Here is a 24,917-nt window from a genome sequence, read left to right as displayed (position 1 = left end):
GGGTCTTTCATGGAGAAAAAGTTTTGAATGTTGATGGCATCTAATTTACTAATTTTTTCTTTTATGGGCTGTGTTTTTGGTGTCGGCTCTAAGAATTCTTCACTTATCCCTAGGTCTTGAAGATTTTCTCCTCTGTTTTTTCCTAGAAGTTTTATGGTTTATATCTATGTCTGTGACACAGTTTGATTTATTTTTTTGTATAAATATGAAGTTTAAGTCAGGGCTCATTTGTTTTTGTTTGTTTTTGCTTATGGGTGTCCAACTGCTCCAGTACCATTTGTTGAAAAGCTTATCCTTTTTCTTTTTTTTTTTTTAATTTTTTTTTTTAACGTTTATTTATTTTTGAGACAGAGAGAGACAGAGCATGAATGGGGGAGGGTCAGAGAGAGGGAGACACAGAATCTGAAACAGGCTCCGGGCTCTGAGCTGTCAGCACAGGGGCCCGATGCGGGGCTCGAACTCACGGACCGCGAGATCGTGACCTGAGCCGAAGTCGGCGCTCAACCGACTGAGCCACCCAGGCACCCCAAGCTTATCCTTTTTCTATCGAATCGCTCTTACATCTCTGTCAAAAATCACTGGGTCCTATTTGTGTAGGCCTTTTGCTTTTTACAACCATCCTATTGATATTTCCTATCACTTGATAGCAACATCTTAAAAAGAAAAAGACTGATGGACCTTCTACCCAAATGAATCATGTCTCTAGTATAATAAATTATTTGATTATGAAGTACTTAGAAAGGTCTCATTACACACTCATGAATCATCCCCAAGGCCTTATGATCCTTATGAGAACAGAACATTTGGCCTATATCCCACCCAAATATTTCCTTTTACCTAAATAGAAAGACATGGGAAAGAGTGCCCGTATTTTTTCCCCAGGGGCCAATACATAGTTGCTGAAGCTTGACTTTGGGAACTTAACGGGGACAAGAAAAGGGATTGGACTTTGTCAGGGTTTTGTTTTGTTTTGTTTTGTTTTGTTTTCTAAGGTTTCAACAGAGACATGTATCTAGGAGCTCTGCCGGGGACTCCAGAGTCTGCTCACATACAAAAAATAGTAAGGGGCAGCTAAGGCAAACGAGCTGATCCCTTTTAGGGACACACTAAAGCCAGATAACCCAAGTAATCATAGCAAGATACAGCCAGTCTCAGAGCTAAGTACTGTGAAATTAGCTTTGCGTTCTTGGGTTTTGGAAACATGCATCTGTATAAACCTGCCTGTGCGGACATCCCCAGCCCCAAGCTGGGTCTGCCCAAATCCAGTGAATCGGCTCTGAAATGTAGACGGCACATAGCAGTGACCAAGCCTCCACCTCAGGCAGCCTGCTGGCCGGTGAGGCCTAGTGGAGCAGCGGAACGGAAATATTTGGAGAAGTTTTTACGTGTCCATGGAATTTCATTGCAGGAAACCACCAGGGCAGAGACGGGCATGGCTTACAGGTACTGGCCGGTTGCAATGTTATTCAACCAGGGCACTGCACGGAGGTCAAGGGTTCTTGTTGTTAAAGAAATAAGGACTGAAATAACAAAGCAAACACTGTGTGGAAAAAGGAAAAGAAAAATGAATGCAGGGAGCCCTCTTCTTGGTCTGCCTTAGTTTCTTGCGCTCTATATTGTCTACTTTCTCTTTGCTTAAAGGGTTACATAGAGGATAGTCAGGTTCTCTGTGGAGGATCCTAACCGTGTGTTGCCTGTAGAAATAATATCTTTGGCTTTGAGGAGGTAGGTGACTTAGCAGGTCTTAATGAAGAATGGGGGCTCTATTCTTCTTAAGGGAATTTATAAATTAAGAGTAGGATTTTTTTAATATGCTGCCTGGATGTTAAGGCCGTTATTTTCTTCTAAGTCTGAATCATGTGGTCTGTGCTAATGGTTAATAAAGTAGCTCATGAACAAGTTCTTCTTGAAACGACGGCACTTTTTATCATTGCAGCCTGAGATAAATTACGGGCTGTTCTCCAAACTTCCAACACCATCATTTATTCTGTGAAAGATTAACAAGAGGGAGAAGTTTTCTCCTGGTGTGGGGTTGGGTGTGTAATCTTCATAAATTGTTCTGAGATGGGAAGTATCATTCTTTGTCAGAGCAATTATTGTCCAAACCTCGCTAAGACATGCCTGTGCTTAGCTGAATCACCCAGGGGCACCGACACTAATGCTTGCCTGACAAATGCCTAGAGTCTTAAATATCCAAGAAACTGAGCAAAAGCCATTCAGAAGGACAAGGGTGTTGAAAACGGAAAAAAGAATTTAACATTCATGAAGAACGGCTGTCCTAGCTCAAGTCAAAGCTTTTCCTTCTCCAGAGTAAGATTGTTTTTGCATGGACACGATGTCTCCAATGATTTCACTTTTCCATAATCTAAAGGTCGATTTTAGTGTAGTAGATACTGCCCTAGTTTTATCATCTAATTTGGCTAATAAAGCAATTTGCAACGAAATGACTTCTTTCTGTGGAGAGCAATGTGTTTCACACAGACTCTTTATGCAATAAAGGGCTCATGCAGAAGAGGAACTCTTCTAGGTTTATGGAGATTATAAACATACCACAGCCCACCCCAACATGCTTTGGAAATGGAACCTATGAAGAATCTAACCACCTTTCCAAGAGAACTCATGGCTCCATACACCAGGATGGAGGAGATGCTGATGTTCCTCAATCACCTTTCCCGAATCTGGCTTCCACAAGAAGGAGTTGTCTTCTCTCTCCATCTCCTCCCATTCTCTTCTCTACGCTTTCCTTGACCCTCAGTGGTGGCAGGATGGTGATGTCTGAATGTAGATCAGTTGAGGATGAACTGTTTCATTAAAAAAAAATCTCTCTCTGCATCTCTGTCACAGGATGGGTGGTTTTACCACGAACTCTTGACTTTTTTTTTGTTAATGTTTATTTTTGAGAGAGAGAGAGAGCGAGCAGGGGAGCAGGAGAAAGAGAGGGAGACACAGAGTCTGAAGCAGGCTCCAGGCTCTGAGCTGTCAGCACAGAGCCCTACGCGGTGCTTGAACTCATGAGCTGTGAGATCATGACCTGAGCCGAAGTCAGCCACCCAACTGACTGAGCCACCCAGGCGTCCCAGCCATGAACTCTTTATAAACCTTCAGAGGACATGCATCTTTCTCTCAGGAGTCCTGGTTTGAATGTCAGTTAGACCTCTTGTGATGTGTGCCAATGTTCAGACAAAGATAGGTTCTGAATATGTTTTCAAATGGTTCTGAAGCAGAGGAATGATCCCTCCTCAAGTAGGTAAAAGCAAGGGTGTCCTTGTTGAAGCTGGGGGCCTGGAGCCCACCTGCTTGAGGGGAGCAGTCATCCCCCAGTCTGGCCCTGGAGGCCCCCCTGTCAATCCCATACTCCCATGGTTTGAGAATACGGTTCCAAGGGGACTCTTCATAAGGCTTGGGGAACAAGGCTCTGTGACCTTGAGGGTGCTTGGTCCTGTCACAGAGATGGGCTCTTGGGCAAGGTTCTGTGTCACTCGGCAACACTAGGAACAAGTGGGACCTAGAAGAGTGCAGCTCCGGGATCAGAATTTGAGGAGACACAAGTTCAGTTAAATGGATACTTGGCCCCAGGGAAGAGCCAAAGCCAGGGAAGAGCCAAAGCTCTGTATTATGATGGGTTGCTGTGCTTTACCACCCCTTCCTCCATTATTCCTCCCGTCCCCCTCCCTCCAACCTGAAGCACGTCTCCTTTCTCTAGATTCCCATAGTAATTTGTCTATTCTTTCAAGACCCTTATTAATCACCCTTATTTAAAACATCCTCCTCTGAACATTAGGGAGGGATTTTTAGGGAAGAGAACCCAGGTTCTCTCTGTTCTAACCCCAACTTGGCTTTTGGCCATGACTTCTTTTTTGCTTCTTAAGTGTTTTACTTTAATTCCAGTATAGTTGACACACAATGAATGTTATATTCGTTTCAGGTGTACAATATAGTGATTCAGCAGTTCTGTACATGACTCAGTGCTCATCATGATATGTGTACTCTTAATCCCCTTCACCTGTCTCACCCACCCCACCCACCTTCCCCCATAACCATCAGTTTGTTCTCTACAGTTGAGTCTGTTTCTTGGTTTTTTCCCCTTTGTTCATTTGTTTTGTTTCTTAAATCCTATATATGAGTGAAATCATATTGGCTGTGACTTCTCATAAACCTAGTATTAAGTGAGAAGGTGAATTTCATATTCTTATTTCCTTATCCCAATTTCCAACTGCCCTCCAACCATGGCTTTGTCAAAATACCTTGTTTCATCTTGCTTTTTCTATTTTCTTCTTTCTGAAGGATATTATTTCATGTGTACTGGAAAGAGAATGGGCTTTAGAGTTAACCAGAAGAGAGTTCAAATCCTAGCTCTTCTGCTTTACAAACTGTGTGACATTAATCTGGCTGTGACATGTAAGTGCCTGACACAGCAGGCGCTCATTGATAGAAGTTCCTCTCCTGCTTATTTTGTAGACTCTGTCATTCATTCTAGGGGATGGGATGAAAACCCCTATGGCTGAAATGTACACAGGGGTAAGACAGAATATTTTATAAGAATATAAGAATATCACATGATAAGATAGAACATCTCTCAGAAAGAAAAGAAGGAATAAAAAGAAATCTGCAGTAATTCACAATCTGTGTAGGTTTTCATGCTGAGCTTTAGAATTCTGAGAGGTCTGAAGGAGCCGGTGAGCTGTTTTCTCTTCCTAATTTGGTCAGATGCCACTGCAGCCTTCAGCCCAATACCAGCTGCTTGGGTCCCTCGATCATCTGTGAGAGAGCATTCTGTTGTGTTTCCATGGAGACTTGTTTTATTTCTAACTGAGGGTGACCAGGAGAGGAAAAAAATCAGTAAATATGCAAACACATGTATCAACTGAAAAGAAACTGGAGGGAATTGTTTGAACGTGGTGTAAAAAGTGCCAAGTTGCTGTGTAGATCCTTCTGTTGGCTTAGAATTTTCTGCAAAAATAGGTTTTTGTGGATTCATTTTATTAGTGTCTATAAAATAGTTACCCAAGAGAGTCCTTTAGTCATTTCTAAGAGGCGCAAAGTCAATTGTCTCTATTACACAGCATTGAAATCTGAGCCAGATAATAAACCTGAGCTTAGGTCGAGGTTAAAGTACACTGAGAGATAGTTTTATGGACAAAACACAAAAAATATCTAGACGGAGTGAGGATGCAGCAAACACCCAGCTTTGAAGCAATTTTGTAATTAGCCAGGAGGAACTTACACAGATGTAAAATGAAAGTCTAATTCAGGGATCAGCAATTTTTTTTTCCCGTAAAAGTCCACGTAGTAAATATTTTAGGCTCAGGGGCCACATCCACCTTTGTCATAGCTACTGAACTCTGCCGTGGGAGGGTGAAACCAATCACTGACAGTAAGTGAACGAGTGGGTGTGGCTGTGTTCCAATAAAACTTTATGGGCACTGAATTATGACACTGAGTTTTACATAATTTCTGCACATAATAAACCATCTTCCTTTTTTTCTCCCAAACGATGAAAAAATGTACAGGTCAATCTTAACTTGAAGACCATACAAAAACAACTGGATTTGGCCAATAGGCCACAGTTTGCTGGCCTCTGGTCTAGAAAACAAAGCTTTCAGTTGCATGAAGTTATTTATTTATTTATTTATTTATTTATTTATTTATTTATATTTATTTTTAAACTTCTTTGTTTCCAGAGGTATTTAAGGTACCCAAGTGCATATAATTCAGAAAGATAAAAATAACAAAGAAGAAGAAATGAGTTCAAGAAAGATTAAGAGCAGCCAGGGAAGACATGTTGCCCGGGGTGAGTTGAGCAAGCCATGCGCAAGCCATGTGCTTGGACCAGATTTGGCTCTGGGCTTCCCAGCAGCACCAAATTGTGAATAGTGAAATGGAGCTCTTTACAACAGTTATGGAGTCCTTGAGGTAGGTAAGGATAGGCCACTTGAGCAGTGTTGGCACATCTTTTTTTTAATCTGGGTACCAGAGCAAAATTTCTCTCATGGTTCTTCTTTATGTAATTAGTAACATCCTCAAAAATATCCTTACAGTAAACACAGCAGTGAGGTTCCTAGGGCTCTTTACTGTGGATCCCCTAACATTAACAGTGGCATTGCCGCAAAAAATAATTCAGCGAAAGCAAGCAGGTGGCTAGCGAAGAAATGACATTGGCTTAATAGAAACATCAGTTTGAGATTATTTACACTTTAAAAATTCCCTGTTAATGATGATGCAGCTTTCACTATTCTTTTACAGTAACAGGGCTTGTCCAGATTCATGCAATGAACTAATTGTTTCTCAAGTTGAAAAAAAAAAAGTTATGCTATTTGCAAACCAAAGAGAACACTTCTCATATTCTGGAGCTGATGGTGAAGAAGGAGCAGAAGAAAAGGAGAGGCAGGGGGACGTCTTAAAACTACTGACAGATCTTGGAGATGATCTCCAATTTCTGGTCTTACAGCTGAAGAGAAGCAAGGCTGCAATGTTGGGTGACTAGCCTGAGGTTGCATTTGCAGCCAGCAGCAAAGCTGGGACGAGAACCCCTGTACCTCGGGACCCAGTCCAGTGCTTTCTCTACACTCTCCATATTTATTCCCAGCCCCCTAGTTCCCATCCCAGCCCATGCCCATCCATGCACGCACGTGTGCACACACCCGTGTGCCCACACTGCTTCCTGGGCATGCTGCAGTCCCGGTCACATTCACAAGCTCTGGTCTACTTTTCTGGTCACCTGTCTTTTTTGCTCTGCTCTGCAACCTGCTTCGGTCCTATTGCTCTGCACACGGATCCTCCACCCCTGCCCTGGACCACTGGGTCTCCACTCATCATAACTTGCTGCAACTAGAATATTCGTATACATCCTCCTTGCCTAGGCAAATCCAACTCACAGTCTTCTCTCTCACAGAATGACCTGTCTTTGCTCCACATAGATTTGGATTGTTAGTTATGTGTGTGTGTGTGTGTGTGTACGTGTGTATCTGTGTGTGTGTCTTATTCTCAAAATTATGTTGCTGTTACCTTGAGGACCAAGGACCAGAGCTTATAATATTTTGCAATCCTCCCTTTGACAGTGCTCAGTGCATGTGTTTTGCTTGACTGGGGTGCATCTATTTAGAAGTTGGGGAGCAGAAAGAAAGACATTAAAGAGCAAGAAGTAGGGACTTCTCCTTCCCCCACTAATAGTGCTCTAACTTCATATTTGCTCCTGTGTCTTAGACGCAGTATGTTACCTAACCTTGCTGATCCTCAGTTTCCTCATCTGTAAAATGGACCCAGTTGAAGTTACCTTACAACACTGTTGTAAGACTAAAATGAAGTCACACATGGCTTAGCTCACCCCTTGCGGGAGCGGGAGACTGAGCTCTCTTGCTCCAACCTCCTTCTCAGCCAATCTTGGGAACCCACGATGTAGTCAATTTCCAGAGGGTTGAAAGGAAATGTGTGTAACAATGTATCTAACAAAGAGGGGGCAAAAATAACACCTACAAATTGAGTTTTGCAAAACACTGGGCTTACCACCCTCCTTGCCTCACTTGCTTTTACAATTTTTTCTTCTGTTGGAAGCTGTCCTTAGGATCTATTGGGAAAATGTGGGGTTTTTTCCTTTCACCTCACGCGTAGCCCAAAACAGCTTCATGAAGCATTGTAATAAATTACTCTCCAAATGGTGTATATGAAGATAGATAATCTTTTATCAATCTGTGTATTTACAGTGCCTAGCATTGTGGCCAGAACAGAAATATTTGAAACAGAATACAGTTAAAAGCCCAAAACTCACACCAGCCCACAATACCTCTCCCATCAGCTTGCCACAGTATCTGAGATGTTCTCCAACTAGAGGCATCAGTGCTGTTAAAATAGAAATATTAATCCAAGCTAAGAGGCAGCTGACCGAGGCAAAGACAAGATATTGGCCAGACCTGACCTGAAAACAGAGAAGGCAGAAAGAAAGTTTCTAGACCAGATCAAGAGGAAAGCTTGTGTGTCAGGGCACAGGTACGGAGCTACAAGTTGACGTACGGGGACATAGGAGGGAAGGAACTGAAGAAGAGGATAGGAAAGCTAGAGAGAAACCTCACTCACTCGACTGCTTTCTCAAAGAGGTGGGGCAAAGTGACTAAGAGCATTCGTTAACTGATAGTTTTCACTGGTCTCTCAATGGAGATTCTAAGGACAAGTAGAATTATTTTCACTCTGAAAACCTTTTCCTGGGTTCTGTCCTAGTGATAAGATGATGTCCCAGCTTTGGGATTTGAAGTCCACCTTCCCTCTTCCCTCTTTCTTTGATCTCTGGCTTCCTTACCCATAAAATGAAAACAAACCCTACTTCACGGGATAATAATATTCATGTAAAGGCACAAATAGTGGGCACTCAGGAAAGACTGTCCCCATCTTGCTCTTCCTCCTTTTCATCATTTCCATAGTACAGCGTAGAAACTGAAAATTATTTCTATTCCCAAATTGAACTCACTGTCTTCTTTCCAGCCCCCCACTTCTAACCCCCAAACAAAATCCCTTTGCAATGCATTCCCGTGACCTACTTTTTTCACAAAATGCTTGGCACACTCAAACATGCTTGAGAAGGAGCTATGGCCATGACCGTGAAAATTAAAAGGCTAAAAAATAAATAAATAAATAAAAACTAATAAATGTTCCCTGTGCAGGGGGTTATATTTTCTACATTAAAAAAAAAAGCCTACATGGTTTATTTTAGACTGGCCTAATTTTGGTCAGTCGCGAGGCCTGTGCTAATTTGCTCTGAGCCCTCTGTGGCTCTCCTGGCTTCAACATTTCTGGAGGAACTTCAGTGACAGGGAGATGGTTCAGACCCAGAACGTGTGTGATGACTTGAAATCTGAATAGGCTGCTGGTGAAGGGGCTCAAAGGCTTAGTGAAAGGGGCCTATTCAGAATGGAGCAGAATGTTTATTTCCTTTTGAATGTAACACAAGTTCTAAAATAAGTAGGTTTTAAAAGTGTCAGTTTAGATAGAAAATGCTTTAAAATTTAAGCAAAAGTGAGAGATGCGTGCCACTTGGAGTTGAAATATTATTTCTGTTCTGTTTTGAAATTTCCACTTGTGTTTTTCCAAGGGAAAAGTTGCTTTGTTTATGTAACTGAATAAAAACATTTGAAATTCACGGCTCCAGAACAAGAGTGGGTTATATGAACCCACGTTTTCTCATATAGAAATTCCTGATGGCGGTTAAAAAAAAAAAAAAAAAAAGAAATAGCACTGAGACCTGGTTTTTCTGACCAAGGAGCTACTGTAGGTCCAATATGTACTCACTCAAGGTGGGGGGAGGGGACGGTGGGGGGGGGGGGGGGGGGGGAGAATTCTGAATTTCCCTGCAGTTTCTGAGAATGCCACTAGGATGCGCTATTTCATAAAGAAAATTAAGCCCCCGGGTTCCTTAACCAGAGCTCGCAGAAATCTTTACACTTTCCCCAGATAATCCTAGACCAGAATTTAAATTCTAATCTGTATATTTTCCTTGATTCTGGAAATTAAGAAGTATCTTTTTTGGTCCCCCGTGGCAAATGTCCTATAGCGAGAAAAAATAAATTATGGCCAGCATATTCTCAGGATTCTGAGAAGCCCTGATCCATAGCAAGCCTATGTTATTATAACCTATATAAGTTAGATATTTGATAGAGCAAATTTCTGTGTCTGGGAGTTTCCAACACAGGAGATTCTGAAGCCCACCACAAACCTCTGGGGCATGGCTGGTGGAGAAAAGAAAGGCATACGCCTCACCTCCTTGGCCTTGCTTTAGAGAATGTTCTATTGATGTCTTTTGCCCCATCTTGGTTGCAGGCACCTTGTTGCACAGTTGAGATGGAGCAGGTGTAGGGAATCTGGAAGGAGAGTGTCATCAGCGTTGTCAGAGAGAAGGCTAGCTTAGAATCCACGGTGTAGTTCGTAGAACATTACCCCTCAGGTCTGGCTCAGCACCAAATTAAGAGGTGGAGGAATAATGGTGCCCTTCCTCCTCTGTATTCATGGCTCATTTTCATTTATATGGGACACCTCTCCACACCTATTGCTTTAGCTTCTTTTCTAGTGATTCCTCTGCCTGTCCCTAGCTAATTATGAATTGATACTCCCTAAGATTTCAGTTATATATCTTGTGATGTATGCCAATGTTCAGATGAAGATATGTTCTAAGTCTTTGTGTTTCAAACAATTATGAAGCAAAAGGACATTTTGTTTTCAAAAGGAGAAAGCAAAGCGGACCCAGTTGATGTGGAGAAATTGCAGTGGTCTGCAAATATGTCACATCCAAAGAAATGAACCTCTAATCATGACAGTCCAGGTAGTAGAGGAGCTATTTTTAGACAACCTACCTAGTTCTTAAAACCAGATTATTAAAAAAAAAATTATTTTGAAACTAATTTCAGTCTCACAGGAACTTATAAGAAGAGTACAAAGAATTTTTAGGCACTTGATTTTTTAACATATTGTGAAGATTTTGCCCCAATTGCGTTAACCTTTGCACATTTTCTTCCGTGCTTGCTCCCTGCACCCCTCCCCCCACCTCCCAATTTGTTTTTCCAAGAGAGTAAGTTTGAGAGTAAATTACATATGTTATGGCCCTTTACCCCTTACATACACCCCTACACGATTTCCAACTTCAGTTATATTTCCATGGTATGCTACTTTTATATGATGTATACATCTGTATTCCAATTTCGTCAGCTGACACAGTAATGCCCTTACAAGCAATTTTTTTTTTTTTCTCCACTAGTATTAGATCCGGTTTAGGATCACAGTTTAGTTGTCATGTCTTTTTAGTTTCCGTCAATCTGGAGCAGTTCAGGCTGGAATTAAATTTAGCTCAGGGAGGAGGTCAGTGGGAAAAGGGCCGTGACTCTTTGCAATTTCTGCTTGGGGTTGGGAGGTGGTGCTGTCGTGCCGCCTAATTGCTGTGCTTGTCCTACAGTCTGCTGGTTACTGCTCCCAGTTCCGCGTCCAAGCCCATGTCTTCCGCAGCTACCCAACAAGGGCCACAACCTTTTCATCTTGGACTTTAGGTCCAAGGCTGAGGCGGATTTCAAAGACGTACGGACCTAATTGACCCACATAAATTCAGTCATCTGTGTTCTTCTGCTCAGCATATCCGCTGAGGGGAGTGTGCTGGCGGTGGGGCTGTTGAGTTACCAGGAACTGGAGGCAGGCCCTCTGAGCACAGACATGCAGAGCGAAGAGGGCTGGGAGGGTCAAGCAGGTGCTATCCAGCTCCAAAGGCAAGTACCAAGGAAACGGGCCCAGAGACGCCTCCAAAAGACTGGAGCAGCAGCAAAGGGAGGGGCCTGGCACAAACAGTCTCCAGAGGGATGGCGTGGATTCTGGCCCAAGGTCCCAGTGAGCCCGCTGTGGGAGAGGATGAGGTAGTGAGCTGCCCAGCAGCCAGGGAAACTCAGGTGCCCAGTGGGGTATATGGACTATCTTTAGGCAAGGAGTTTTTGACCCAGTTGTCTTTAGTCTATTTTTTCCCTCATGATAATCCTTTTAATTTGTAAAGGCAGAATGTTTTAGAGGCTCTGACAATTGAAGAGTGTGGGTGTAGAATGTGTAGCTCATTAGGTATCTAAGCTCTGCTTTAGCATTGAAAGGGTTTGTAACAGGTCACTGCTTTTGTAATTTTGCAGCACTCTATAATTCAGCACACAATGACAACACATACACTTGGAAGGTGGTTAAGGCTTTAAAAAGGAGCTGTCATTGCTCCTGAGATGACCATTGTGCATGACTGGCACCTCCATGCATAATTTCCCGAGAGCTGAATCCTCACTGTAACTTCTTTCTAAGATTCATCAAATTAGTACCTCCTTCCTTTCTGCCTGTTTTTTTTCTCTTAGCACTCTGATTTGTTTATTTCTGTAATGTCTGTCTCTCCCACTAGCATGTGAGCCCCAGGAAGACAGGGATCTTATCTGTATGGCTAATTGCTTCATCCCTAGAGTCTAGTCTCTAGTGTAGAACTCAGTAAACATTTGCTGAGTAAATGAATTATTAGGCAGGAGTATAACAAATAAGCCTTCATTCTTCGCTGACAATCAGCTGGATTATCTGATACAAGGAATTGCTCCACCAGACTCTCCACCCATAGTCTCCTGCCATTTACTTCCTACCTTTCTCTTTTTACTAAAAGCCTCCCAATGTCCTCCTTTGAGATAGTGGTACTTGGGGACAACATTGTTCTCATAGGAAATAGGTTGCATTTTAAGACCCTTGAAATTGCCTTTCATACCTATCATAATGTCATAAGCCCACTTTATTTTTGTTTCTCCTCAGACATTCATCTTGTTTCACTTTTCATTCATTTATTTACCTCACTGCATTCATGAAGGCGTCACTGTACTTTCCTCCAGAAAGTTCTCTGTGATGTCACTGTGCAGCCCTATCCACAAGGGGGTCCTGAGTTACAGAGACCAGACAAGATACTCATGGTCTTCCCTCTGGGCATATTCCTCATTTCTCCTAGATGTGGTTCTTATGAACCAATGTTACAGAGCCATGGGTCTCTTCTTTATCACCCCTTCCACCATGAATTCTTCCCCTTTCTACCCCTTGTCCATCAATCCCATCAGCTAGCCCTTTTTGGTTTACTCTTGTCCTGATCATTTTTGGTTTTTATCTCATTGCAAGAGGTTCATCATATCATTATAACATTTATATGTCATCTCCCAAAAGATGGGAGACAAATCTATAGGGTCAGCCATCCTGTTGGGATTCCTAGATGACCCACTATCCTAAATACACTAAAGGATTCTCTCTCTACGCAGTAATTATGGATGATTGTGAGTTCTGATTAGACCTCTTATTCTTGGTATAGATCAGACTTTCCCAGGAATAATCTGGCCTGTAACTAAGAAACTCTTCAGCTGGAGATTAGCAGTTAGAGGATGGTACCTTGGTGGTATCAATGATACCTAATAGGTCATTGAGTCATTGTGGGGTTTCTCACTTTATTCTGGCCACGCTTTACATCCTGAGAAACACCCAGACCTATTATACTCAGTGTTGGTGGGACTAGGCAATAGCAACAGTAGGGTCACACTTTTCCATTCAAGGGGTTTCATTGCCTGAGGGAACCTGAGTGGGCCTCAGTGACAATGAACGGGTCCTCAAAACCACTTCTTCTCCAAGGACCTACCATTTTTTTACTCCGTTTTCACCAGTTCTTGGTTTCTGGATATCCTATGTGGGTAAATATTACCCTCTTATGTCTCATGACCCGTTTAGAATGTTGGGTGATCCAAAACACAGTTTCTTAGAAGATAGAAAATCAGGCTCACGTAGCCAAATCTACTAATCCTTATTTTATAATTCATCAGTGGCACTCTTTATGAAGTTCTTTTCTAGGGCCACTAATCAGTCCTTGCTGTTTTGGGTGCTGTATCGATTTTTGGTTGAACTATTTACCTTACCTCCTCCCCAGTGTACACAGATTCATTCTTTCATTCAAGAGCTATTACTAAGTTCTCACTTGTGTTATACACTATTCTAGGAGACACAGCAATGAACAAAACAGAGAGAAGCAGTAAGTTCCCTGTTTTCTTGAAGATTTCATTCTAGCCAGGATGAGGTAGACAGTGAGCTAACTAAATAATGTAACATTTTAGAAAAGATAAGACCTCTGCAGAAACACAAACCATGGAGGAAGGGAGAGTGTATGTGTTAGTGGACAGTTACAATTTTAAACAGTTTAGTCAGGTAAGACCTCACTGAGAAGACAGTATTTGAAAAAATATCTGAAGAAGGTGAAAAGGACAATCACCTGAGTTTCTTGGGGGAAGAATACTCCAGGCAGAGGGCACAGTATGTGTAAAGGCCTAGAATGAGAGTATATATATGCTTCACTAGAAGGACTCACAGAATTCAGCAAAGCGTTATATTTACAGTTATAGTTTATTGCAGCAAAAAGATACAGATTAAAATCACCATTGAGAAAAGGGGCCCAGGATGGAGTCCAGGAGAACCAGTTAGAGCTTCTAGTTGTCCCCGTGGAGTTATGTGGAAAGCACATTTCCCCCTGAAACAGTGTGTGACAATATGGACAGAGTATTGTCAGCCACGGCAACTTACCCAAGACTTGGTCTCCAGACTTTTCGCTGGAGATGGGCCCTATAGACACACCGACCACCTGCATGGGTGACCTTGGCACTCAGTCCATGTGAAGAATGAGCGGATTCCCAGTGGCCCAAGGCCTCACTATAAACCATACATTTAGTATACACCATTCAGCAGGGTCCAAAGCGTCCAGGCAAACAAAGATACTCTTGTTGGGTAGAACATTCCAAGGGCTTAGAGGTTACCTCCCAGGAGCTGGGGGGCAAAGGGCCAATGCTTTCTTTGATCAAGCTTAATACTTCCCTGCACAGAAGCCAAGTCATGCTGGTCTTTGTAGGTCATTTAAAAGATGTGGGCTTCTAAAACTGGTATAGGAGATTCCTCAAAACGTCAAAAATAGAATTACCCTGCAACCCAGTAATTTCACTATTGGATATTCACCCCCAAAACACAAAAACACTAATTCAAAGCAATACATGCACATCTATATGTATAGCAGCATTTTTTACAATAGCCAAGTTATGGAACAGCCCAAGTGTCCATCGATAGATGAATGGATAAAGAAGTGGAAGTGGTATATGTATATAATAGAATATTATTCAGCTGTAAAAAGCTGTAAAAAGAATGAAATCTTTCCATTTGCAATGACATAGATGGAGCTAGAAAGTATAATGCCAAGTGAAATCAATCAGTCCGAGAAAGACAAACACCATATGATTTTACTCATATGCGGAATTTAAGAAACAAATGAGCCAAGAATAAAAAAGAGAGAGAAAGATGTAAACCAAGAAACAGACCCTTAATTATACAGAACAAACCAATGGTTATCAGAGGGGAGGGTGGTATGGGCGTGGGTGAAATAGGCGATGGGGATTATGGAGGGCACTTGTGATGAGCGCCAGGTGGTGCATGGAATTGTCGAATCACTATTTTGTACACCTGAAACTAACATAACACTGTATGTTAGCTATATTGGAATTGAAATTAAAAAAAAAGATGTTGGCTTCTAGTCCTAGGAGAGAGAAGGTTTTGCAAAGTATTGAGCAGGAGAGCTACATGATTTATTTTTTACCAAGATCATCATGGAATGAATAACAGGATCACTCTGACAGCTAAGTTGGAAAATAGACTAAACATTAGAAGAAGGATTACTGATTAGGAAGTTACTATAATGATCCAGAGAAGAGGTAACAATAGCTTGGACCAGGGTAGAAAGGGATCAATTTTAAGAGTAGACTTAAGAGCACTACAAACTGGATGTAATGTGTGATAAAAGGAATAACCCAAAGATGACTTTAAGTTTCTTGGCCTAGGAAATTGAGGCAGTTGAGTGGCCCTTAAATGAGATGAGTGAGATTGCAAGGGAGCAGATCTCATGGGAAGAAGAGTAGGGGTTCGGTTTGTGGACGTGAGACATCAAAATGCCTGTTAGACAACAAAGGGAAGATGTCAAGTAAACAAGAGTCTGGAGTTTATGAGAGAGGTCTGGTCTGGAGAATTATATTCAGGATATAAAGATATAAGTCTTGGAGTCATCCATCTAGCATGCAAGTATAAAGCCTTGAGACCAGCACACCAGCCTGTCTGATGCTAGGAGGTGAGGGAGATGAGGAGGAGACAGCGAAGAAGCCTGAGGGTGAACACTCCGAGAGGCGGGGGAACCGTGGGGGAAAATGGTGTCAGGAGCTAAATGAAGAGGCAGGGGATCAGCTATGTTAAATACTCCCGATGTGTCAAGCAGGATGTGGATGAAGAGTAGACCTTGAATTTAGGAACATGGAAGTCACTGTTAACCTTAGCAAGAGCAGAGAGATACAGATTTCACTTTATACATAGAGATCTACTTGATAGAAGAAAGCAAAGGCCCATGTACATATGTGGGAACAATTTTAAAGTTAATTCTGAACTCCTAGTTAACAGAACTCTGACAACCATCCACTGAGCAGCTTCTCTGGATTTCCTCCTACTAGGAACATAGAGAAAAATATAAAAAAAAACATATTTGAAAACTTAAATTAGCCCGACTTGTGACCAGAATACAGAAAGATTTTCTGATGGTATTTATAAAGCTAGATTATTCAAAATGATGCTCATAGAGTTGTCCGTGTTTGCCTCGTGAAACAGAGCTTCTCTGCCCCCAGAGGGAGGGTAGGAAGACACTATGTCCTTACCCTACTGTTTCTGACTTTGGTGCTGCCTTTGTTTTCACATCTGGGGATTTCCCTTTCTAGGTTTTAAACCTGCATATATATTTACTTTGGAATATTTTCTTCAGCAAGTCTACTTGCTTAGATTGTGTCTGTGTGTGTAGAATGTTCCACATCATTTAAATATGTTCATATTGACCTGAAGTTCACTTTCTTTAGTCTTTTAAAAATAATTTTATTTATTTATTTATTTATTTATTTATTTATTTATTTATATAACTTGTTTTATTTTTTATTTTTTAAATTTACATCCAAATTAGTTAGTGAAACAATGATTTCAGGAGTAGATTCCTTAATGCCCCTTAATACCTTAACTCCTTAATTCCTTAATACCCATTTAGCCCATCCCCCCTCCCACACCTCCTCCAGTAACCCTCAGTTTGTTCTCCATATTTATGAGTCTCTTCTGTTTTGTCCCCCTCCCTGTTTTTATATTATTTTTGTTTCCCTTCCCTTAGGTTCATCTGTTTTGTCTCTTCAAGTCCCCATATGAATGAAGTCATATGATTTTTGTCTTTCTCTGACTGACTAATTTCACTTAGCATAATACCCTCCAGTTCTATCCACGTAGTTGCAAATGGCAAGGTTTCATTCTTTTTGATTGCTGAGTAATACCCCATTGTATATGTATATACCACATCTTCTTTATCCGTTCATCCATCGAGGGACATTTGGGCTCTTTCCATACTTTGGCTATTGTGGATAGTGCTGCTATAAACATGGGGGTGCATGTGTCCCTCTGAAACAGCACACCTGTATCCCGTGGATAAAAGCCTAGTAGTGCAATTGCTGGGTTGTAGGGTAGTTCTATTTTTAGTTTTTTGAGGAACCTCCATACTGTTTTCCAGAGTGGCTGCACCAGCTAGCATTCCCACCAACAATGCAAAAGAGATCCTCTTTCCCCGCATCCTCGCCAACATCTGTGGTTGCCTGAGTTGTTAATGTTAGCCATTCTGACAGGTGTGAGGTGGTATCTCATTGTGGTTTTGCTTTGTATTTCCCTGATGATGAGTGAAGTTGAGCATTTTTTCATGTGTCGGTTGGCCATCTGGATGTCTTCTTTGGAGAAGTGTTTATTCATGTCTTTTGCCCATATCTTCACTGGATTATTTTTTTGGGGTAGGGTGTTGAGTTTGATAAGTTCTTGATACATTTTGGATACTAACCTTTTATCGATATGTCATTTGCAAATATCTTCTCCAATTCTGTCAGTTACCTTTTAGTTTTGCTGATTGCTTCCTTCACTGTGCAGAAGCTTTTTATTTTGATGAGGTTTCCAGTAGTTCATTTTTGCTTCTGTTTCCCTTGCCTCCAGAGGCGTGTTGAGTAAGAAGTTGCTGCAGCCTAGATCGAAGAGGTTTTTGCCTGCTTTCTCCTCGAGGATTTTGATGGCTTCCTCTGAAGTTCACTTTTTAAACCAAGAAAAATGGTTATACTAAAAATCATAATGGACCCAATTATATTTTTCTTTTATTTATTTTAAAAAATTATTTGTATTGATTTTATCTTAGAGAGAGAGAGAGCATGAGTGCAAGTGGGGGAGGGACGGGGGGAGAGAGAGAGAGAGAGAGAGAGAGAGAGAGAGAGAGAATCTCAAGCAGGTGCCATGCTCAGCATGGAGCCTTACATGGGGCTTGATCCCAAGACCCTATGATCATTACCTGAGCTGAAATTAAGAGTCAGATGTTCAACTGACTGAGCCACCCAGGCACCCTTCCAATTATATTTTTTAAAAGCATTGCACAAAGAATAGAAAAAACCAAACAAACAAAAAACAAAACACAACAAGTAGATATCAGCAGTTGTTATTTTTAGGTGGTAGGAATGTGGACAGTTTTTTCCCCTTCTTCTATTCCTGATTTCCAAATGTGTGTGTATATTACTCTTATAAAAGGGTGGAAAATTGAAATTAAAATTAGATTTTAAGAATTTAAGATATGTGCTTTTGAAGTTCTTTTTTTGAGATACCTCAGATCTGAAACAAGTATTGGAATTCATCAGTCCAATTTGTAGTGAAGTTTATAGAAAAAGAATCTTGTTCTGAAGTTAACCTGAAGAAAAATTGGGGTCTTTATGTAGATAAAAAATTGAGGTGCATTCTGTCAAAATGCTTCTATTTTATAGATAACTTTGAATAGCATAGACCATCTCTACTGGATATATATGTGTGTGTGTGTATATATATATACATATATATATATACACATATATATATATACATACATATACATATATACTGGCTGGTGCACTTAACTAAAAAGTCCAGAGGTAGGGAAAACTTCAGGAAAGGGCAGATTCAAAGTATAACCATTGTGGACAGGACCTGGTCTCTCCATCTGAATCTGTGACCCTTTTTGGCAACGACCCCACTGTCGGGTCCAGGTCTGAGGCAGCTTCAGCCCCTCCTCTCATCTTCAAGATGGCTGACAAATGTTCTCATTCACTTTTAGAAAGCAGAAAGAAGGAGCTTTCTTCTCGTAGAATTTGCATCTTCTTATTGATTCCCTTGTTTTGATTGGCTGTCCCTTCCACTTCTGGACCACTGACCGCCTCTTGGCAATGGATGATGCCGATTGACTTCTGTAGCATCATGCTCAACCCTTCCTAAACTACCTGGCTGAGAAGGAAGAGGCAGAATACTCCTGGTGTGAGAAGAGGGAAGTAGTTTATGGGAAGGCAACTTACATATGTTGAGCACACTCTCTAATGATCACATCTGGAGGGGATGGACATATCATAAGGTAGCATGGCAATGAACTCATGGCAATAAGATTGCAGTTGGTCAGTCACCTGACAATTGGGAAAGAGGCTACTCCACTATTAACCAGTGATGTGCTGTCTCCATTCCTTGGGCTTTGGGCTTGATTCTTAATTCTCCTCTTGCTCTAAATCTCTAACTTTTCATGTGTAGAGGATATTTTCCTCTATTAGTCTACATCCCTAGTAGCTTGAGCTACTTAATCACATGACTAAAATAAACAGAAATCTCATTTAACTAAAGGTATGAAAGGAAACATTGGCTTTAAATGCTACTTAATTTAGTATGGAAAGTAATGTATATTTAATAAGGAACACATTAAAAACTCATAAAGTGGTTTATTTATAAAGTGGTTAGCCTCCCCCTCCATTGCCCCAATAAATATGGTTAAGTTCCATCAACTGTGCAGTAAGTGCAATTATACAAATGCCATGTTTCATTTTGTGTCTGATTATAGAAGTTCTCCTTCCATGCCCTCTCTGTATGCAAAGGGTAAGTGAATAGGATTTTGGAATCTGAGGAGATATTAGAGACCATTTAATATCTCCCCCTTTCCCTCGAGTAATTTTGCAAATAAGTTTTCTGAGGCCTAGGAGGTTAAGCAATCTGCTAACAGTCACGCAGACGGTTTGCTAAGTTCTAGTTAAGAATTTAACCAAAGGTTTGGATCTACCACTTTACTCTTTTCACAATAGAAGTTTCAAATAAAAAAAAGATTGACTAAACACCAGCTGTGCCCTGGGCAGTATGCCAATCACTAAGCTCACAACAGGAAAGATATGGTTCCTGACTTTAAGCAATTCCAAGAACAGTTCAGTAGGGGAAAGAACCATATCAACCAGATAATTAGAGTCTAGTATGATACATGCAATGTTGCTACTTAAGACATAGCCATAATGTAGTAGAGCAAGTGATAAATACTCTTTTGAGAGTCCGGAATGACTTTGAATAGTTGGAGATTCATGTGCAGGGTTTTGTAGGATGAATATGAGTTTGACAGTTGGTCTAAGACTGGTAGAGCATTTGATCGAAAGGGAATAGTGTATCTGAAGGTTTAGAGGTGATGGTTATAAAAGCAACTTTTGGAGACAGATATGAATCAAATGTTGGTTCTAAGGCTTACTAAATAGATCACTTACACAACTTATTTATGCCTTCTACACATTTACTTTTCATCAGCGAAAAGGAAATAATAATATCTATCCCACAGGATTATGAAGAGGATTAAATAATGTTACAGCTATAAAGCACCTAACATCGTGGAGTGGAACTTGGGAGCAGGTAGTCACTTGTCTCCATCTTCCTTCTCCTCTTTTTCTTTCTCCTTGCTCTCCCCAAACCTTCCTGGTGAGGAGAGCACTGGAGAGGAAGGAATGGAAGATTTTTGGAGGGGCTGGTCATGAAAACTGTTGAAGGATTCATAGGTAAGAAGTGATGAGATCCAATTTATATCCTAAGAAGATGTTTTTGGACAAGCTGTGCATAGGAAGTTGCTAGAGAGCTAGTTTGTTAATGCAGTGGAGAGGGCTGGGGACAGCTGCAAGGACAGTAGAACGGAAAGGAGAAGAAAGCATGGATCGAGTGATTTAGTCGGGTTCAATGAGCAGAATGTATTCTGGTAGAGCTTTGCTGGCTGCATTCTGGTCTTCATTTCCACACGTACATCAGAGGTTGTGTAGAAGGGAAAATGCTCATTGATGTGGTGAGGCCCCAAGGTCTGGCACTCTGGCATCAGGAAGGAGGAAGAAGGGCACAACTCTGCAGCAGCTTCTGTGGATTTTGGCTCTTGTGTCTCTGAAGTGCTTCCACAGAATCACTTAAATCATCCGCATTCTCATTCACATGAAAAGAAGCCTCAGAGAGAGCCACTGCACTCTCAAATCTTTTCTCTCTTTTCTGGCTTTAAAGCAACTCCTTAAACTACTACATTCCTGAGGCAATTATCTCTTTGCTATAATTCGTTAACTCACAGTAACCTCAAATGCATCACTTTTAAGCAGCTCAAGACTCTCCTCTAAGGCTGGCCCTTATCTCCTCTGCTACAGACATTGGAAGGCCCTGTGCATGCAGGGCGGGCCCCAGGGAGTGTTCACCAAATCCCTCACATCAACTGTATTGCCTCCATCCCTTACCTTCTGTGCCCTTTTAAAAAGCCCTGTGACCTTTACTCTATGTTTGTCTTTCTTGTTTCACATTAGTTTTAATGGCCCTTTTACTGATGACCAAACTGAAAGACAGAGTAATTTGTTCACCCACACTGCAATCCACCCCACCCCCACACCCCCAAGACTGATACCAAGAAAGAGAATGTTGTTATCTGACTTACAGTGCCCTAATATGGATGTGCTAGGCTCTGGTCAGAGGAAGGTTCTCTCCCACCCCCTTAACGACATTTTGTGTTGATTTTACATCTAGCTACTATTGCAGTTTTGTTAATATTTTCTTTTTGAATATGAATAGCTCTTACACATTGGAGAATGTTTAATTCTATCCACATATGGGTTTCTGCATAATCTGTGAAGGCTGGTCCTCATAAGCAAAGCATCAGTGCTTTATACTTTTCATAAGATGATTGGTCTTTTAGTTAAATATGAAATATCTATATATATAAGTTCAGATGAAAATGAGTGACAGGTTATTGGTGAGGTATTTGAACTTTTATCTGTTAAAAATACTGTGTGCATTACCTATATTCCAAAAAAAAAAACTACTCACACAATTTTGTTAGATATGACATGGTTTTGAGGTTTGTTTTTTTTTAATTTACATATTGAAAGCATTCCAAGAATTCACAAAGCCTCAGAACAAACGTTTAGAACACCATGCTTGAGATACCTGATCTGCAGTGTTGGGTACATGAAAGAAGTCTTTGAAAAACTCACATCTGAAGTACTTTCATCACATGAAATAATCAAGTGGGTCTCTAAACATTGCTTGAGGCCAAATTGAATAGATTGAGTATTTAGGACGTATTTATACTGGATGTTTTTAAGCAAGGAAGATATGCAAATAACCTAAACCTATTTATTTTCATGCAGTAGGTAAATTTACTATTTCTTCCAATTCCAGGCCTATCAATTATGCAAACGATCAGCTAATAATTCTGACCACCTGCTACCTGTAAAACATGCTAAATGCTAGTAAGACCAACTAGCTCTGAAAACAAAACCTCCCATCAGCTGCCTTTAATCTCTTTCCTTCTGACTGTCTAGAGAGGACTGTTATATTATTTTCATTGTACATTCACCTGAGTCTTCAGCACTTTAGAGTCAGGATGGAGAGAATCACAGATGCTATTACACTTGATCTTAGCCAAAAGGCCAAGAAGCGATGAGAATCACAGATGCTATTAAGACATGGAGTCTCTTACTTGGGACAGATCAGGTAGTTGCTAACATCCCTCATAGTCATACGGTATGTATCTGTGAAGTTCCTTCAGATCATTCCTGCCGGTAGCTCCAAGTGAGGCCATTTGCCAGCCAGCACTGTGACGTCTTTAGTAACTCATACCCTTGGGTTACAAAAAAAGGCCACCAAAGAGCTTGCCTTTGGAAGAGTCTGCCCACTCTGTTGGCTCCAAATGAATAAAAACAACTCTTCATCCCCTTCCTTTGATTAGCTGCTCGACTCTGAACCAGAGGAAGCTAAAATCTCCACTGACATTTATCTAAGATAGAAATAAGATGAGGAGAGTAAGGAAAACCATTCTAGAAACTCAATGATGTAGTTCACAAAACTAAGGTGCTCTGAAGTTAACAACAAATTGCAGAAGACTCATACTTAGGTAGTTTAGAAAACTGCTTTTAAGACGTAGGTTTAGATGTGGTTTATTCAATGGTATTTGAACATAGGACTCATACTAGGGTATCCTATATGGCAGCCAACTAGTCACCTGTGGCTATTTAAGTTAAAGGTAGTTAATATTAAATTAGAATTTCATTTCTCAGTAGCATTAACCGTATTTCAAGTGCTCAATATCCACAAGAGGCTAGTCACTACTGTATTGTACAGTGAAGAAACAGACCATCTCCATTATCCCATAGAATAGCTCGGTATTGAAAGGTCAACTCAAGGCAAGAATCTTCACTTTTATGGATTTTTTTTCAGGTTCTCCAACGAACTATGGCATTAAAAAAAATTCTACGTAGTTCATTTACCTTGAATCAAGTCAAATAGTAGAGACTCTGGTCAACCACCGTGTCAAGCTCATGGTGAAAGTGTAGGAATAATGATCATCAAGTATCAAATTACTACCCAGCAGTGGAGTTGATTTAATAACTTGTAAATAAAACTCTGCTATGAAGGAGATGTCAGAATGTACCTCACCGAAGATCATTTTTACGCATGCTATTCTGCAATGTCCAGTTATTTTTCAAGTCAATGAGAAGCATTATTTGGTCCCAGTGATTAAATTACCACAATGAGCAGATTCCTGGCACCAGCTAAGCCCTATGATTAGGGAAAGAGAAATACGAGTTTTGTCTTTGTGTTGGTTCAGATCCAGCCATAACTTTTTGCTGGGTGTAGACATTTAAATGAAGAAGCACTTTTAATTCAACTTTATCTTATGATTTCATTACCTTTTGGCAGCAATGGCAAACTTCGTACAGAATTATAAATCAAGGCCAAATGTTGCACGGATGCTGTGGTACAAAGATTCATTTCGTGTGCATACGAGCTTACGATCTACAAGGTGACTCATCACTTGTTACCATGTCTTCCAGCTGAGCAGTTGGATGCAGATGCATACTAATGTACAAAAGTCAATGCTGGGCGTGGAGCCATTGCATATTATCCTTCTCGATCTGATTCTCTACCGTTGGCTTCAGGGAGGGCTGCCTTTCAAAATCAATTACCTAAATACAGTGAATTAATTAGGGAAAATGGTGAGGTATGAAGTATGCCTTGCCCTACCTCTCCTTTGGCTGTTGACAGTGTGCCCAACACTGCAGCTCAGATGTGACCGGATAAGAGGAATAGGAAACAAGGTGAGTGTCCTGAAGAGAAGAGAGCATTGTGCTATTCAAAGTGTTTCACATATTATACACATTTGATCCTCACATCGTTCTGTATCCAAGCTGGGAAGGTTTAAGTGTCACAAATGAGACAGCTCTCTTCAGAAGAATTGATCATTTTCCCACCTGTGCCCCATTAGCTCTGTTCCTCCCCATATGCCTCTGCTTGTAATTATTTGTATACATGATCATTTCTCTCATTAGACCTGAAGGTACCTGGAGGGGGAATTTAGTTGTTCTTAATTCATCTTGTTTCCCTGGCATCTAGCATGATGCCTGGTGTATGAGTTTGTTTGCCTGGGAGAAGAAAGGTGAATGGGACACAAAAACATCTGTAAAGGGGTTATGGGTTTTTTTTTTGAGGTTCAGAACATTTTGCTGTGTTTTTTGCTCAGGGTGTTTGCCCTATCCAGGTCCAAGAGGATGTTGATATGGGTCATACAGTCCCCAGTGAGGGTGTTGGATCTCAGACTGGAGTCTCCTTTTGCAGTGTATTTTTCCCACTAAAGCTTTCTGTTGGTTTATACCACTGAATCTTTACGACCTTCCATCTTTCTTTGTAGCTAGTCCAGCAAAAGGGAAAATGAATTTTACCGGCATCCTGAATAGAAAGAGATTACGCATGCTTACGTAAGAAGAATTGAAAAGCTACACCCCCGGTCCTGGGGATGATGTCTAAAATCCTTTTAATGTGAAAGGAGAGCCTAATGAGAGCTAATACGTGACCACAGCGTTATGTCATAAACTGGACTGTAAGCACAGGCTGGCCTGTGTTTGCTGGTCACCAACGGACAGAGGCATGTGATATTGTGTGTGTGCAGGTCTTAGGCCTGTAGCAAAGGTCTCATTCTGTGCTCAGCCTAGAGATTCAAG

The 24,917-nt window shown here is 41.0% G+C and overlaps 1 protein-coding gene across 2 annotated transcripts in view; it reads left to right on the top strand.

Annotated features, from left to right (window-relative positions):
* Window positions 1-1,140: 1,140 nt before the first annotated feature.
* Window positions 1,141-24,917, top strand: part of KCNAB1 (potassium voltage-gated channel subfamily A regulatory beta subunit 1) — a 386,948-nt gene continuing 363,171 nt past the window's right edge. For both annotated transcript variants that reach the window (XM_007086274.2, XM_042998490.1), the window contains exon 1: window positions 1,141-1,443. In XM_007086274.2, coding sequence (XP_007086336.1) covers window positions 1,202-1,443 — 242 coding nt within the window. In that variant the 5' untranslated portion in view covers window positions 1,141-1,201. The remainder of the gene's footprint in view (window positions 1,444-24,917) is intronic.

This window comes from Panthera tigris, chromosome C2 (genome assembly GCF_018350195.1).
Source record: "Panthera tigris isolate Pti1 chromosome C2, P.tigris_Pti1_mat1.1, whole genome shotgun sequence".
In the NCBI taxonomy this organism is placed as follows: Eukaryota; Metazoa; Chordata; class Mammalia; order Carnivora; family Felidae; genus Panthera; species Panthera tigris.
Note: the sequence above shows the minus strand (reverse complement) of the source record. Positions and strands in the feature narration are given on the sequence as shown.